Source organism: Dreissena polymorpha, chromosome 3, assembly GCF_020536995.1.
Source record: "Dreissena polymorpha isolate Duluth1 chromosome 3, UMN_Dpol_1.0, whole genome shotgun sequence".
Lineage (NCBI taxonomy): Eukaryota > Metazoa > Mollusca > Bivalvia > Myida > Dreissenidae > Dreissena > Dreissena polymorpha.
Genome location: NC_068357.1, coordinates 105464431 through 105481839, shown reverse-complemented (window position 1 = coordinate 105481839; position 17409 = coordinate 105464431). Strand labels below are relative to the sequence as shown.

Genomic DNA, 17409 nt, shown 5'->3' with positions numbered 1-17409 from the left:
CATAAGATCAGAAACTCGTGCTTAAATATTTCAATATGTTTGTATTTCAAATGGTAACATTAATCTGTATATTTCGTCAGCAGCGTGTCAATAAAACTGTCATAAGGTTAAACAAATGTCAGGAATACACCAAAGTGATGTTTTTATTTTGTTAATGTTATGTACATTACTTGATGGGGGCATATCTTTGAACCTTTGAAAGATGCCAACTTCACAATTCATTGAAGGAACGTTCAGTTCGCAACTACTATAACTCATAATTGTACAATTACTGTACTTTGTTGATCTCCATGATAACATTTTGTGCGGGTGAAAATCTAGCAAATTAAAAGAGGTATTGATCGCTTAGAAGAAGGCTTGAACGTAGGGAAATCGCTGTGAACATATATCGTAACTGTTGTTGCCATGAATGCATGGTTATTACTCTTTGTTTATTCCATATTGAACTTTTCATTAGGAATTTTTCTGACATATATGCTCCACACATTACTAAACCTAATTAATGAAACCAATTATTGAAAACCAAACAAGCAAACCCCCCTGAAAACAAGTGACATGTGAAGAATATTCCAAGCAATAAAATAGCTATAACAATACTTATTATTGTGAAATATAATGTATGAGGACACATATTGTTCTTTTGATAATTATATTATCCCGTTTGTTAGTGAGTTGTATAAGGATAACGTTACAGATTAATGTGCATGCTTGTCATCGATGATTATAATCTATATTTGTTCTTAATGTTATATGTAAATGTAATGATAAATACATATTTTCCTGTTCGAAACGAACAAAAGAAATATTAGTAAATGAAAATCACAAGTAAAATCATTTCAACAACTAGAATGTTTAATGTATACTTCGTATCAATATCTAAATGGAATGTCAGTATACAAATGCACTTACATGTAAGTTCAGTTTTGCTGAATACATATACCAAAAAATCTTAAAAAAATATATACAAACTGCAAATTCTGGCCATAATTGTAGCGTTCAATGTCATACGTATCGTGGATTTGTAAATGCATGTTAACGTTTTTTATACCAAATATTCAACGATGTTTTCAAAGAGGTGATGGTATAGCACATAACAAATATAGAATAGTTATTTAAGCATAGGTAACATAATGGTTTACTTCTTTTTTGTTCATGAATCGATCATATGTTATATTATTTTGAGTGGAAACTCACATAACAAGCAAATACATGTACAAAGAAGTCAATTTAACTTAAACAGTCTTTTAGTTGCTATATGTATAATTCATAAACAAATCGGTGAGAAAATATAATTAATGTCGTGAACTTGAATCATTCGTAAGTTTTCATTAAAATATTCGCATTATAGCGTTGATAACTATTTTAATTGTACTGTACTACTTTAATGTAGTTTTTACTTACTATTTAATACACTGACAATTATGAACAACGTTAGAATTTGAAAGTTAATTCAAACTTTAAATAAGTCTTATTTCTCAGTTTTATTTCTTGCCAACAACCTTTCTATTATATCATCGTTTTAATTGTTAATTATATAGAAATAATCAAGTGCTTGGATTTTGAATAAGCATGTGTCCCAGCACTAAATGTGATCTCTTTTTTACTGTAATACATTCTACCCTACAGGATATTAATATCAGCGTGTCTACAAATCGTCGCTGAAAGCCATAATAGGCTTCTAACATTTACCCGCTATAATTAATACATTCTGATTTAATGTTCTATCGAAAAGTATCTTGGTAAGATTTTTCATTTTCAAAATACAATTCTGTATAAGTGAATAATTTAACTGTATGGAGAGAAAACTGTATCTTCATGAAACGCTTGTGCACTATATTGTTCAGTCGTGAAGACCAAACTAATGTGATATGAAGAAGTATAATATAAATGTGTATACCTCAACAATGTGAACTTTGAATAAACGTGTATAGATTAATGCAATTGATATTTAATATATGTCGTTATTCTGCAGATATGATTGCTAGTAGGAGTCCACCAACATTGACATTTTGGGCGGACAAATCGCGTTTGTTCGAGGGGTATGTTAATTTCGTATTATTCTGTTAACATACCTATTGTAGTTTACGAGAATCACTTTTCAGTCGATAATTTATCTATATGACTTCGAAACCACTAATAATGTTCATTGACGTACACATAATTTCCTTGACGTTTAAAACATATGCCTACTTCGGTTAGCATAAAAAGTAGATAATAATGAATGATGCTCTGATGAAATAAATATTTATTCAGTTGAACAAAATTATCCGACATACCCAAGTTTACATATCACCGTACATTACACAATATGCCAACATTCCGAAAATTTGGCCTTATATGTTTAAAAATATGACGAACAATCGCTGGTGTTTTGCAGCTGAGGGACAGCCTATTGTCTTACGATGTCTGTTGAACTGTCCACTCACATTTCGAACACGAAATGTAGACTTAAGCGTATTTGCGACATAATATAAACAACCTCTTATCAAATCCACATAAAAGTATTTTACCAAAAACGACGAAGGAATACGAATTCGATTATCACGATGCATTAGGGGATCCATACCAAAACGTACGTGTAGAATTCGTGCGGTACTGGATCGAAGTACTTGCAATGGTTTGATTGGAGCTAGCAATATAATACATGTTGTTGTAACTTTGGGTTCTCAGGAATGGTTGTTCGACTGGACTAGAAATTCCTTCGATTGCATTGCTTTTTTCAAAAGAAAATTCAGGATTTGTCACTATTTTAGCGTGAGGACAACTTAAATCACTTTCAGAAAAAACACACGTTTCAGGTGGTGCGATTGATTCCGCCGGTATTGTTCCTAACTCATCGATAAGAAAGCCAATATCGGGAATTTTATAATTCGTGCTTTTGTGATTCAGAGTAGGAAAATGGAGTCGAAATGAGTCCTTTTGCATGCTTTCTGAAGACATGTTAGAGTCTGACGAGTTTTTTGTGAGACTAGTTCGAATTACAGTGTCGCGATTAGCAAGCATGTTGTACTTCAACAAATGAAGTGATCTAGTAGAGGGAGGGTGACACTGCCTAAACCAAACTGGATCGATTATTTGTAATTGGTCATCATCAGGTAAGCGCAACTTGGATGTCAATTGGCGGCATTTTGCTGTTTCAGACGCGTTTAAATAATTCGATGCACCATTTAAACATTCAGTTGATACTGTTGCATTTGCGGCGGTTGTATGTGTTTTGGTCCGATGTGACGAAGATTGTTTGATCGACAAATCTTCAGGATTTAGCTGCTGTGCCGAGGTCTTTTCATTGAGACAGAGAGTGCCATTCTTTAGCGCACGCTTATTTGAAGAGTTGTGTCCACTGCATACTGAACTATGCTTTTTCATTCCTAATTGATAAGAATCACAACAATAAACATAATTACAATGTGGTTCTGTATTCTTTGAGATCAACTCGTGATGGGTTTGAGAAACGAGCGATTGATCAGCATCTGATTTCCGCTTGCGTTTCTTTGGACGATCGGTTTTCCTTCGAGAAATTCGATTATCGGATTTTTTTTCTTTTATTTTAAAAGAATTTGTTTTATTCAACACAGATTTTGTTCTTATATCTTCCTTATTCATTAATTGATTTTCTGAAGTATCCTTTTCGTCGGTGTCGGATTGATCGCTGTTAGAAGCTGTCTGGCTGTCCTCTGTCGAAAGGCTCATGCACGATTGTGGGTCAACAACAACAGAATCGATATCTGAAATACAAATAAGGTTATGATACATAATAAAAAGATGATGATTCATATTTCTGAAAGTACCTGATGTGAACAAATGACATTTCTGTGAACATATTTCGAAATCACGCCAGTGGTTAAACATTTGCTATCGATATTGATGTAATAGAAACCTGCGAACACCTTGGTGATGTTGAGTTATATTCAGTTGAAGTGACCTTTTACCGAAGAAACTCAGGTTTTGTAACAAGAGCATCCTGATGAAAACTATATACATCCTATACAATGTTGACCAAACAGTAATGTCAATTGTTGTGAAAACCATTCTGCAGCTTCTTAGCAGATTTAAGATATTCTATTGTCTTTAGTTTTCTTTTAAGTCACTCACATGGGGGCAATGCTATCATCTTATGAATACAAAGGTAGGCTGTCAAACAAAGGACATTAAGATGAATCAAGATGTAACAGTTACAAAATACGATTGTTAATAAGGAAGATATTCCATGCTAGTTCATATTGAGGTGCGCAAATGTATTCCTCATTTGCACTCGCAATGATGTATGTCTTTTTACTTATTTGTAAATCCAAATTAATACCATGAGAGTATCAGACACTGTACTTTAAGCTATAGATTGTAGCATTGTCTCTAACATGCCGTAGCACTCTGATTATAATTTGTTGTTACAAAATACGTCCATATTGGACAAAGATTGACCCCAGCCGGCGTCTAATACATCAGCGCTTATTTCTAAAACCTTACACATATTTTGTAACATAAGGCCCTTATGGTCAATATAAAGAAGTGAAACTCCAGCTGCTGGAGCAGTATTGGATTATTATTATAAACAAATAGTTGGTCCTTATTTTAAACGTTCTCGTCTCCGTTTGCTGTTCGATACAGTTTTGGGAAGTACACAATCCAAATACCGTCAAGTTCCGCAAAGGTCCAAAACGATGCTTTGAAAGTTGTTCTGAATATATATTCAATATGATACGATACTTTGTACACGTACTTAAAATATTTGAACGAAGTTGCGTTTTAAACGCGTATTAAACTATGTAGCATACGTGTGATTAACGTTATTTTCAGTTTCATGTTTATTTTTGGATGAAGATAAGTTATGTTTTGTAAAATATCCGATTTGATTCGATAATATAAATTTAAATTTTCCACAAACGAAGCATGAACGTTCATGAGTGCATCATACCCATACTTTGAAAATAAGTTACTTGTATATGTTTTCGATCCGTGGGTGATATTAATATTGAATATGATTGTTAGACTGACAAACGTTTTGATCACTTTCAATGGGATACGTCATGCTTGCATCATGTCTACACAAATATCTGTATGTCCCCGAAGTCGAAGTAATGGTCACTGTTGATAACGGGGTGGCCATTATTGTCGTTACATTCATATGCTAGTTTTAACTGATTTTAGATTTCTACAGAAATTTGCAAAGAACTGATGTCCAAGTAATTTTGTCCCTAAATGAGGTCCACTCACATATAGCGCTTTCGTTGACTATTCGAAAGTTCTATAGATATGCTCCTGACAAAATGTGTGCACACAAATTAGCAAACGACAATAACTCTTCAAATAATTGAGCAATAGTTATGGCATTGTACATCCAATTAATGAGATCTACCTACGCTACCTATAGAGGTTCAACTGTTTACATAGTATTTGTGATATGCTCCGTACAAAATTTAAGACCACTATGTTACTACTGGTAATAATTCTAAATATAGGGAATCACGAATTGACGTAATAACGAAATTTTTAAATCATAACAAAATACATTTTCGAACATTGAGCTTATTATTCAAGAACAGTTAAATGAAACTGCCATGCAAATTGCTGAGGAATTTCCAACAAAACTGTTCACTTGTATAGAAGATGTAATAACTCGCACGTGCCCAACAACGAATGGACTAACGGAATTACGCATACTATTTTTAAATCCACAAAACTTTCGGCGATGGATTATAATTTCTAAGACCTCATAATAAAAATGATAATCAACATTTGGGTATATGTCTGCGTTTGTCCGTCTTTCAATCTTTCAGTCTGTATGTTCACAAACATTAAATAACTCAAAAAGTACATCACGTGATCACATAACTGGTTGCACATATTACAATTCGTGTAAAGATAATGCATGGCCCTTACTTCTGCAGAGTTTACATGTCAGCTGATTTAAATAACACATAAAAATAAAATTATTGCGTCAATTACTAAACATGATCGATAACTTAAAAACTTATGCTTAAACTTATAGCTTAACATATCTTCAAAATGCAGGGAACAATTGACATTTTTATTTATAAACATTGCACAAGTAAATAGCTATCTGAATACAAACTCTTTAAAATGGGTGGGGAAGTGATTTATCGGTAGAGGAATCATCTATTGCTTGCAAAACTGTAAACAACTTGAGATTTTTTTTATGTTAAAAGTAAACTGCATGTGGTCTTTAAAACTGCTGCCCTGTAGTTGCATATATTACTCGGAAATTAAACAGTCATGACAAACGACTTTTTAATACGATGGTGATTCGAATTTAAAACATACCTAGTTTGAAAATGTTACATTTTATAAGAACAATATCTGATATCTTTAAAAATAAAAGATGGTCATAATAGCAAAGCGTCGAAAAAATGCGAAGAAACAAAAAAAAACGAATAAGCATACCAGATAAAACTGTGGATCTAGACGTTATTCCCGAGGTTTTTAACTGACTTATATCCAAAACGAGGTCCCTGTTCTCAATTCCACTGAAAATAGTCAATTTATATTAATTATTAATTTTACCATGCCACTCGCTTTCCAGCCATATCAGTAAGAAAGTGATAAGCGAATCTCGACTTGTTTGGTTTCATTCATTTTTCCAAGTGATGTAGACAGTTCATTCATTCAGTATTAATAATATTGTCCTTAACTTCTTGATAAGTTTAAAGTGTTATGAGAACGTTTGAAGGCTCTACGAAATGTGGTGCTTTATATGTACCATATCCAATAGAGACATCCAGTACATATAACTTTTGCAGGCATGATAAGTTTTAGTGTACATGCGTTTTGTGAAATTATTTGGTAATCAAACCATTCTTTTAAAACAAGAAGAATTTTAAAGTTGACATTATAGCGACATTAGTAAAAAATATATAGGCATTTTTAACAAATGATCATGTCTCTGAAGTTATTACGTAATTCAATAATTTAAACACGTTTCAAGTTTGCAATTTAAAGGAAATTTGACCGGCATATGTCGGCCATGTTGTTAAACCGATCAAAAGTATTGAGCAGCCTTGGTAGAAGACCACTCATTGAACATATTTACAGAATTCCGCATTCCAATGAGTCGTGTTCTGAGAAAACAGGACATAATGCATGTGCGTCAAGTGTCGTCCCAGATTAGCCTGTGCAGTTTGCACATGCTAATCAGGGACGACACTTTCCGCCTAAACATGATTTTCGGTAAGAAGGGACTTCCTCTAAACGAAAAATACCCAAAAAGCGGAAAGTGTCGACCCTGATAAGCCTGTGCGGACATGCATTAAGCCCAATTTTCTCAGAACAAGACACCAATGATTTATGGATGCAGTTTTAATGAAACACTTACACAAGAACGCGCGAGAGCGAACCAAACGGAAGTCACTAGCTGGTCCGACCATTTTTGCTACGATTGTGTGACACAACCGATGTCAAATAACAAACCGGTTTAACTTTGTTTTCATTACCTTACTGTTTGGACAATAGCTAGGAATGTGTGGTCGTCCGATGTTTTTGAGCTATATAGTGTTGTACAGCACAGCTGGATCCAAATATATCCACCACCCTTGTTCAGGAGACGCAGAGAGGGCGACAAAACTTGACCTTTATTCAACACTGAAACATAGAAATATCGTATTGAAAATCCAAACGCAACCCCAGGCTTACATTTAACATATTCCCCACCTATATTGGGAAACTGCGAAAATTACACCGTTCATAATTAATAAAATTAAATACGGATATGCATGTATTAGTAATAACTATAAAACTGTATTAGAGTCTGAAAACAGTGAATCAAGTGATAATTCATGTTTAAAGATATTAAGGCTTCAAAAAGTTAATGTTAAATCAAAAGACATATGTTTTATTTAGTTTAAATTAGTTAAGTTTCAACCTATTTATTTAAACTCGATTACATCGAAAGCCTGACGCGTATTGAAACGCTCTCGAGTCCGTTTCCTTGGACTAGAACCAGTACTTGATGTCTTGGGGGGAGGGGGGTAGGGATCAAAGGAACGCTCCAAGTGGGGATCTAACCCTTTGACCTCCCGGTCGCTATGCGAACACCATAATCACTACGCAACGGCGACCTCGATATATATTTGTTTCATTTATACAATACTGTACTTTAATCTTCGAAAATCTACATTTATATGTAGATGCATCATTATTTAAGTGTAATGTCCTATAAAATAGGATAAATGTGCACGCTGGAATACGTAAAATCAAAATGCGTCGAATACCACAAACGGCGACCTTTAATCAATACTTTTAACAAATAACGTAATTGCACTAATATTATCACATTCCAAATACACTTTGTACTCTAAAATGAGTGTGTTCGCATGTTTCCGATAAAGAAAGCAAATACTGCGACTTTATCCACATCTTACCATATGGCCAAATGTGTGATGGTCCGACTAACCAAACTCAAACCCCAATTGATATGTCCGCCTAGTGGGAAAATATTGCTTTTCAACTTATAGTCGGTCGATAATGTGGTCTATCGGTTGTTTGATCGGCATACCGTTTCGTTTTCGTCCGATACGTTGAAAACCCTTTGAATATATTTTTATTTGGAACGCCTACATATTTTTCGATCACCATGTAAATGTCAAGGTCAAAGTAGCCGCAAAAATATATTGGTACAATAACCAATTTCAGTACGATTAGTAGCCATTTAATAATCTGATAAGATTACCCCCATTTATGATAAAACAACATAATACACGTTGGACTGTAATCAAGTAATGTATTAAATACATTTTTTTCTGGTATATTCTTTTCAGAACGAGATCACTTGTTAATTATTATTTATTTAACAGGTGAGCTGAAAACAGGTTTTGTTGTCCAATAAACGATTGTGAACGGTCCTGTTTTTGATGGGTTAAATAATCTAAAGACCATGATAAACTAATATACAACTATATATTTCTGCAAAATACTTCACGGATTAATAAAGAGTATGCTTAGATTTTCGCATAAGGTTATTGTTGGATAAGACTTATCGACTAAACACGACATTGCCTATGAGACCAATGTTATTGTAATATCGAATATACATACTAGGCCACAATGTTGTTACGATGGTCAAACAATATTTACATTAAATGTTATTGTCATACAATTAATATCATGCATGTATAAAAACTGGAACACATATAGATACTTACGATCGGTGTGTACTTTAACCACACGCGGAATGTCACCAGGATGACAAAGGGAGAACAGATCCTTGCCACAAATATCGTCGGTTTTCCAGTCAGTCATTTCGTTTATGCTAAGAAGAAAGCAAAGTACATCTTATGCTATGACAGCATTGCAAGCAATAAAGGAATTCCTACCAGTAAAATCTACTTATGTTTTTAAGTGTGCATAACCTTCATATCGCCTTTATATGTAAACATTGAATATTCCATTAAGAGTATTTATATAAACACATTACGTAGAATATTATTGCAACAATAGCATACGTTTCTAATACATACACGACAAAAAAGCTTATGTTTTGAAAATTAAAAATAAAATAATAAATATTAACATATACACACATTAATTAAGATTGCGTTGCAATAATAGCACACGTTTCTATTGAAAACACAACGAAAAGGCTTATATTTTAAAAATTAAATTAAATATGAATAGCAATCCAAGTTTAACAACATAACATTCGAAGAATGCATAACATACGCCATAAGATAATATAATTACAATTATAGTAATTGGCATAAGACTAAAATAGGAAAACGATTCACAAATGTGGAAATATTGCCAATAAGTTAAAGAAAACAGACAAGTAGTAGAGATATGTCATTTAATATGTCATGCATACAGAAGCAAATCTTGTAACATAAAAAGTATTACTTTTTAAATTATAAAATACTGTTTAAAATATGAATACAATCGACAATCGAATTTGCTCTTGACTACACGACTAACAATCTCTTAAACGTTGCGCGAAATCATTCCAAAATAAACAGCCAAGATTGTGTTCAGCCCTTGTTATTGTAAATCGTCCACTTTCTTTTTAATTACAAGCCTTATCAAGATGTAATGCGACAATATTTACATGCGTTTCATACACACATTATCAGTAGAATGTCCGATCTTTTTCTAGTTATTTCAGTATCCAATTTATTCTATTTTATTCTATTTTATGTAACATATTGACGTAAGACATCTGGCAAAATCAAGGGTCAATAATAATCGTGTAATTGTACCTTAAAAAATACCAGGTCTCGTGATTATATCCCATATAATTTTCGACCAATAAAGATACAAGACACAAATAAAGCCTAATGTATATCATATTCTTCATGACCATGCCTTGATATAGTGTAACTTTTTTATCTCGAGCATTAATAATCGAAAACCTACAAAAGGTCAAACGCATGCCAAAGCCTCCGCGATAGCATGAATACATCAATAAGAAATTACTACCTTCAACTCGAACATCAGTAACTTGACACTAAAGCACATGTGACGGTCCCTAATTCCATTAAAAATTGAAATTTACCCACCATAACTCGAGGTTGCTCTCACCTCTGTAAAAGATTGTCTTGCAATAAACCGTTCATAAGCTGCGAACAGATTATGGGGCTGCATTCTCAACATATGCCAATAAGGGCAATTTTATTAGCGTAAACTTAATAAACTCTTATTTTTACTACCTTTATTATCTTTTACACTGGTATATAAATAAAAAATACTGATAACTGAAGTTGTATTGCACTTATTTGTTTAACAAGAGTGCCAAACTGTCACAAGATACGCCCGTTCGAAGGTTTTGGACACCATGCTCAATGCTTGAAATGCACTAAGTGACCTCGAGACCTAGTAATTGACCCGGCATGACCCATATTTGAACTTGACCTAGATATCATTTAGACGTAACATCTGACTGAATTCGATGAAGATCAGATGAAAACTACTTCAATTAGAGAGCGGACACCATGCTATATGCTTCAAATGCACTATGCGACATCGTGACCTCGTTTTTGACCCGGCATGACTCATATTTAAACTTGACCTACATATCATCTAGACACAACTTCTGACCAAATTAGGTGAAGATCGGATGAAAACTACTTCAATTAGAGAGGGGACACCATTGCTTAATGTTTGAAATGCACTAAGTGACCTCATGACCTCGTTTTTGACCCTGCATGACCCATATTTGAACTTGACCTACATATCATCTAGACACAACTTCTGACCAAATAAGGTGAAGATCGGATGAAAACTACTTCAATTAGTGAGCGGACACCATGCTAAATGCTTGAAATGCACTAAGTGACCTCATGACCTCGTTTTTGACCCTGCATGACCCATATTTGAACTTGACCTACATATCATTTAGACACAACTTCTGACCAAATTAGCTGAAGATCGGATAAAAACTACTTCAATTAGAGAGCGGATACCATGCTAAATGCTTGAAATGCACTAAGTAACCTCGTGACCTCGTTTAAGACCCGGCATGACCCATATTCGAACTTGACCTACATATCATGCAGACACAACTTCTGACCAAATTAGGTGAAGATCGGATGAAAACTACTTCAATTAGAAAGCGGACACCATGCTAAATGCTTGAAATGCACTCAGTGACCTCGTGACCAAGTTTTTGACCCGGCATGACCCATATTTGAACTTGACCTACATATAATCTAGACACAACTTCTGACCAAATTTGGTGAAGATCGGGTGAAAACTACTTCAATTAGAGAGAGGACACCATGCTTAATCTTGAAATGCACTAAGTGACCCCGTGACCTAGTTTTTGACCCAGCATGACCCATATTCAAACTTGACCTAGATATTGTCTAGACACAACTTCTGACCAAGTTTGGTGAAGATCGGATGAAAACTATTTGAATTAGAGAGCGGACACTGCTGTGGACGCCGCCCGCCGCCCGCCAGCCAAGGGTGAAACTATAATACGTCCCGTTTTTAAAAACGGGCGTATAAAAAGATATTGGTTAAAATTGAACAGTGTGCATATTTATGTCGGCGACTTTTAATTAAGTTTATTTCCATTTATTAAAGCTCGATTGCACAAAAAGCTTAATACGCACCCTTGTCCGTTTGCTGGGTAGAAGCCGTACATAATATATTTTGGGGGTATTTTAAGAACGCCCCAACAGTGGTGATCGAACCCGTGACCTGCGTAGCTAGGCCGACACCATATCCACTACGTCACGGCGACCAAATAATACTTTTAGTTACATTGATAAATGAAGCTTGTCAAGTCTTTCGGAAAATCAAATAATAGTATTCAATTCTTTCGAAATCGTTGAGTGAATGGGAGGTTAGACTGGAATGGCTTCGGGACAGAATGAGAAATACAACAGTCATACCAACCAATAAATATAACCTCCTACTAGCTGCTATAATAATTTTAGATACTTACACATTCTCGCAATAAATAATCTTTAAATTAGATGCAAGTCTCATGATAAACGTGTCAGCTTCAATACGCAACTCGGTTATTGCTGGTGGTGGAAGGGCAATGGCAACCCCTGAAAATCCTACTAACGACTGGACCATGTTGTGATCCACATCGCATTGGCACCGAAACTGTCCTAGAAGAAGCACTACCTGTTGGGCAAAGTTTGTTTGTAGTTTCATTTGACATTAAGAATAAATTAATCGATTCAAAGCATCTGTTTGTATGGTAATTAACTTAGCTCTTTCAGTGCTGGAACCGAATTTTGAAGGCCTTTGCAAACAGTTTGGATCCAGATAAGACGCCACAGAACGTGGCGTCTCATCAGGATCCGAACTGTTTGCTATTCTTTGGAAAAAATCGAAGAAAATGCTAATTTTAGAAATTCAGAAGACGACATTTTAGCAGACGACAAATTTCCCAGCATGCAAAGGGTTAAACAAATACCAAAGAGCATACTCTATATCCCGATGACCGGCTATGAACACCTCGCTTCGTTAGAGTTGACTTCATTCGTACACAAAGAGATCGAGTTAAACCTTTTTCGGCATCAGGAGTCATCGATGGCACTGAAACAAGTCGAAATACAATCTGATTAACCCATTTATGCCTAGTGGACTCTCCCATCCTTCTACATTGGATCAATTTATTTCCCAAATAAGGGATGTTTATTATATTTATTTCTATATTTAGAATATTTCTTACAGAAATTCCTTTAAGCAAACAGCGCAGACCCTGATGAGACGCCGCATCATGCGGCGTCTCATCTGAGTCTACGCTGTTTGCCAAGGCCTTTTTTTCTAGACGCTAGGCATAAATGGGTTAAAAAGCGCACTATTCCTAGCGAACGTATGGGTATGAAGTCGTCCTATTGGATAGCTTTTGTCTAGAAAATTTTAAAAAGGCTATTCACAGCTTAACAATGCAAATGATTGTATTGTTGATAGCTGTCTGTTAGCGTATCAATATTTCGGATGTAGCATATTCGCTTACTTATTTGTGACAAGAAAAGCGAAAACTCTATTTAAGTCGTTGAATATGCGTCCATATACGCACATGCTTTCATTGTTTGCTATATTAAGTACTACAACAGTTTTTTGCTGCCTTGACACAGTACTCCCGTCTAAGTTATCATACCGTGAAAAATTCTTCACAATGGCGACCTATGTAAAAGACCGATACAGTCCGATTGAGTTACCTAAATTTTCTCAATCGGCATACCTCGCTGATTAACATTGATTAAGGTAAAGGCAGCTTGGTTCCCGTCCTCTTTCAAATTTATCGAGAGGTTCGGGACAGGAACCAGACCCCAATTTTTTTTCGTACCCTATTTTTTTCGTACCAATTTTTTCCATGCCCAAATTTTTGCGTACCCACATTTTTTTTCGTACCCAATTTTTTATCTCTAACAATTTATGTACCGGTACCTAGGCTTAATGGGTCAAGTTCCCCACGGCTACTACTTCCCCGTACCCCGGGTACTTTGAAGTATACTTCACCGTACACTGATTTTCAAATGATACTTTTGGGTACCCCGGTATACTTACAGGTACCCCATCTTTCCAAATAAAAAAATCGTACCCAAAATTGTTTTCGTACCCCCAATTTTCGTACCCAAATTTTTTTTGCGTACCTAAAATTTTTTTCGTACCCAATTTTTTTTGGCATAATTTGTTCGTATCCAAATTGTGTTCGTACCCAAAATGTTCGTATCCATATTTGTTTCGTACCAAAAATTTTCGTACCCACATTATTTTTTGGGTAGGAACAAAAAATTACATATGAAAATTTTGGATACGAAAAAATTATGGCAAAAAAGCCTCTTGTTTCTTAATAAAGTTTTACAAAGAACTATGGATTGTCTAAAAGTCCATGTATACCGCAGCTATGCCAAATCTTAAATTAAGGATGCGGATAAATAACAAGCAATACAAATTACACAATTGTGGTGATGTAGATAAACTTAAATTGATGCTTTTATATCCATCCTCTTCAAATACATCGTCACACCAGTACTGTCAGTACTTTGATTTATGTTTGTATATACAAAATTTGGTGTTCTGTTGTAACCGTATTCAATTAGAACACTTCTTTCTCTCTGGAAAGTTTATTGATTGCTATATTGTAAACAACAACATTTAAAACCAATGTTCTGACCATTGTCCCGCCCCCTGTCGACCATGTTCTTAAATACACCAAACAATTTAAGAGACTTGTATCTTATTGGAAAATTTTTCTCATAAATATCTTACTTAAAAACTATGAACCGAACAAACATGTATAAATATGTCAAGAAAAAAAAAGATTAACGAAAAGTAAAGAAATTAAAAATAAAAACAACCTATAAAATATTTTTGAAATACATGTATGCACTTTTTTCATAACTATACACCGTAAGTTGCTGGTCCGTAAATGTCATGTATCTTTAGATATATAATTGTATTATGTAATGAATAACAAACGACTTACCCATATCGTGCAAAGGTGTTTCAGCTCTTGTGCTCTGAGGACTATCTTCTATTGGTGATGGTGAATTAAGTGTGCTTGTAATACCTAATAAATCAGAAGAGCTCATGTTTACACGAACAAATCTGATTTTTACAATTAATAATAACAATTCAGTTTGGACAATATTTTTTCATTACCTTACACTAAATGCCCAGTTTCATTAAACCTTAAAACTATTGTGTGTATATAAACATTGGTTTCATAAAAAATATATGATAAATTATCAACTAAAAAGGTTTTATCAAATAATGCCCTTCTAAAAGAAGTGTATCATGTACAAATCATTCATTCACTTTAACATATTCATCTTAGCAAAAACAAAAATAAGTAGCTTTATGACGATTGTTCAGTTATTTTAAATAACGTTCTTAAGAATCAGTGTAATAAAGTATCCACTTACGTGTTTGAATACATTTTTTCAAAGTAAGATATACTTTTGATGAAGTAACATTTTTGTTTTATTATAAAAATTGAAAGACTCGTAACAGTTTTTTTTAACCAAAAGAAAATCCAACAATGACTCTTGAGGCCGTATCATGAATTTGATTATGACGCGATCCACTACCAGACGGGGTAATCACGTGATAGTAACGATGTCGACGTTCATGTAGAGACAGATCAATTTCGCCATTGTATACCATTTATTACTTTAAATATTTGTTTAATGACGCTAACTTTCCAGCCTTACCAGCTGGAAAGTTATTGCCATTTATTTTGCTATATATCTCAAGTAAAGTCGACATATAAAGCAAATATTCATACGAAATAAACGTTTATCACTTTTTACTGATATGGCTGGAAAGTGAACGGCTTTAACAAATTAAACACAAGTACTATATGGTTTAAAACGGCGAAAAAAACATTATCGACATGGACTTGTCAGCGTGACTTTCACGTAATTACCCATTCTAACTACGATGACGTCATTATTTAACACGAAAAAAACTGGTAAACTTCTGAATTGGAAAAACCTTATTTGAGAGAAAGAAATTAATTCCCTTTCAAAAAACAAACAAGAGGCCCATGAGGGCCTGAATCGCTCTACTGGTTGGAATCAATAGGGCTCAAGCCCTTGATAGTATGAACAATCTGAGTAAGATTAAAATAAACAGACCCAAAATGGGAAATTTATTGGATAAACAAGAAGAAACGTAAAATTTAAACTTCAATGGCTCCTTTTCAACAATAAGTTGGACAAATTTTCTTCACTCTTAATGGGGTTCTGGCCCTTGATGATATAAAACATCCGTTGAAGTTTCAAAAGGATAGAACTTTATATGTAAACAAACAAGAAATGTGTTTGGCGGAAACACTATGTCCCCTTCTGCGCCGCTTTGAATTATTTTGTTTACCTTTGACCTTGAAGGATGACCTTGACCTTTCACCACAAAATGTGCAGCTCCATGATATACACATGCATGCCAAATATGAAGTTGCTATCTTCAATATAGCAAAAGTTATGGCAAAATGTTAAAGATTTTCTCTTTTTTTCTCAAATTCCAGGGGAGATAATTCTGGACTTATGACTCCGATATTACTCATTTTCAATAGGGTTTGACTCATCATTCAGATAAAGACACTGTGCAAGTTGGGAAATGATTGGATGAAAACTGTGGACTTTATTGCGTAAACAAGCCTTATTTCACAATTTTCTCAAATTCACGGGGAGATAATTCTGGACATTTTACTCTGATGTAAACCATTTTCAATAGGGTTCGAGTCCTCATTAATATAAAGACACTGAACAAGTTTGAAAAGAATCGGATGAAAACTGTGGACTTTATCGCGTAAACAAGAAAAAGTCTAACGCACGCACGCACACACGCACGCACGCACGGACGGACGACGGAAACCACACCATGACATCAGCTCGTCAGGCCTTCGGCCAGTAGAGCTAAAATCTAAGTATTTGTAAGTTTTATATTATTTCGATAAGAAAATGTCTACTAATTTCATAAGAATATGTGTAACATTCGCTCGTGCATTTTTCATTTTCGAACACGATTGAGAACATCACCGTTACATGATAGGTGACCATTTGACATCGCCCATTTCAAAGAGATATCTGATTGGAAACCACGTGATGTCGGGATATGATGTAGCTTGAGATAATTTTGATCAAACAGTACAAGCATAAAATAATCGCTTCCTTATTTGTAGGTACTTATATAAATTTTAAGTGAAGATCTTTAAGTTATGCAAATAGTGCATTTATATCAAATTAAGATTAATGTGGTTAAACAATTGGATCATAATCATGAATTAAAAGTTTATTTTCCGCATAATTCCATTCAGTAAGCGCACATGAATCTGCAGTTTCATTTTAACATCAACTGGTACAGTATTTATCTAGTGTTTATTTAATTTCTTCAAAATTAATTTATTCTGAAGGTAAAAAAGTTAAGGTTTTCTCATAGCAATATCTTAAGACTAAATATTTATAAAATTTAGATCGACTGTTAAAAAAAAGAAAA

General features: G+C 34.3%; 1 protein-coding gene across 2 annotated transcripts in view; it reads right to left on the bottom strand.

The window, feature by feature from the left end:
• Nucleotides 1-2230: 2230 nt before the first annotated feature.
• Nucleotides 2231-17409, bottom strand: part of LOC127870836 (neuronal PAS domain-containing protein 3-like) — a 68787-nt gene continuing 53608 nt past the window's right edge. For both annotated transcript variants that reach the window (XM_052413368.1, XM_052413369.1), the window contains 7 exons: nt 14897-14980; nt 12887-12996; nt 12392-12579; nt 9153-9259; nt 7446-7593; nt 6400-6482; nt 2231-3725 (listed from right to left, as the gene is read on the bottom strand). In XM_052413368.1, coding sequence (XP_052269328.1) covers nt 2542-3725; nt 6400-6482; nt 7446-7593; nt 9153-9259; nt 12392-12579; nt 12887-12996; nt 14897-14980 — 1904 coding nt within the window. In that variant the 3' untranslated portion in view covers nt 2231-2541. The remainder of the gene's footprint in view (nt 3726-6399; nt 6483-7445; nt 7594-9152; nt 9260-12391; nt 12580-12886; nt 12997-14896; nt 14981-17409) is intronic.